Below are 237 nucleotides of genomic sequence, written 5' to 3'. Positions count from 1 at the left end.
TTACTCGCCGGGGCCCCCGCAGTAGCAGTAGCACTGTTGCTGGTTGGTCCGGTGTGGGGAGTCCCACTCCAGCAGGTCGGGGTTGTAGGACAGCACCATCTTGACGGCTTGCAGCGTCTTGGCGATGGCTCCCTTCTTCAGGGCACCCCCCTTCTGTGGGACCGAGAGGGATGGGGGTCAGCAGAGCCACCGGGGGGGGCCACATCCTGCACCGCCATGCCGAGGGCGGGCGGTACG

At 67.1% G+C, this 237-nt stretch overlaps 1 protein-coding gene across 1 annotated transcript in view; it reads right to left on the bottom strand.

Annotated features, from left to right (window-relative positions):
• PHF19 (PHD finger protein 19) overlaps positions 1-237 on the bottom strand; it is a gene marked incomplete at both ends in the record, with an annotated part of 5,300 nt that overhangs the window by 4,230 nt on the left and 833 nt on the right. The window contains one exon of the mRNA XM_010148288.1: positions 5-153. Within this exon, the coding sequence (XP_010146590.1) occupies positions 5-153 (149 nt within the window). The remainder of the gene's footprint in view (positions 1-4; positions 154-237) is intronic.

The sequence above is a fragment of the Eurypyga helias genome, unplaced genomic scaffold, assembly GCF_000690775.1.
Source record: "Eurypyga helias isolate BGI_N326 unplaced genomic scaffold, ASM69077v1 scaffold36393, whole genome shotgun sequence".
Lineage (NCBI taxonomy): Eukaryota > Metazoa > Chordata > Aves > Eurypygiformes > Eurypygidae > Eurypyga > Eurypyga helias.
Note: the sequence above shows the minus strand (reverse complement) of the source record. Positions and strands in the feature narration are given on the sequence as shown.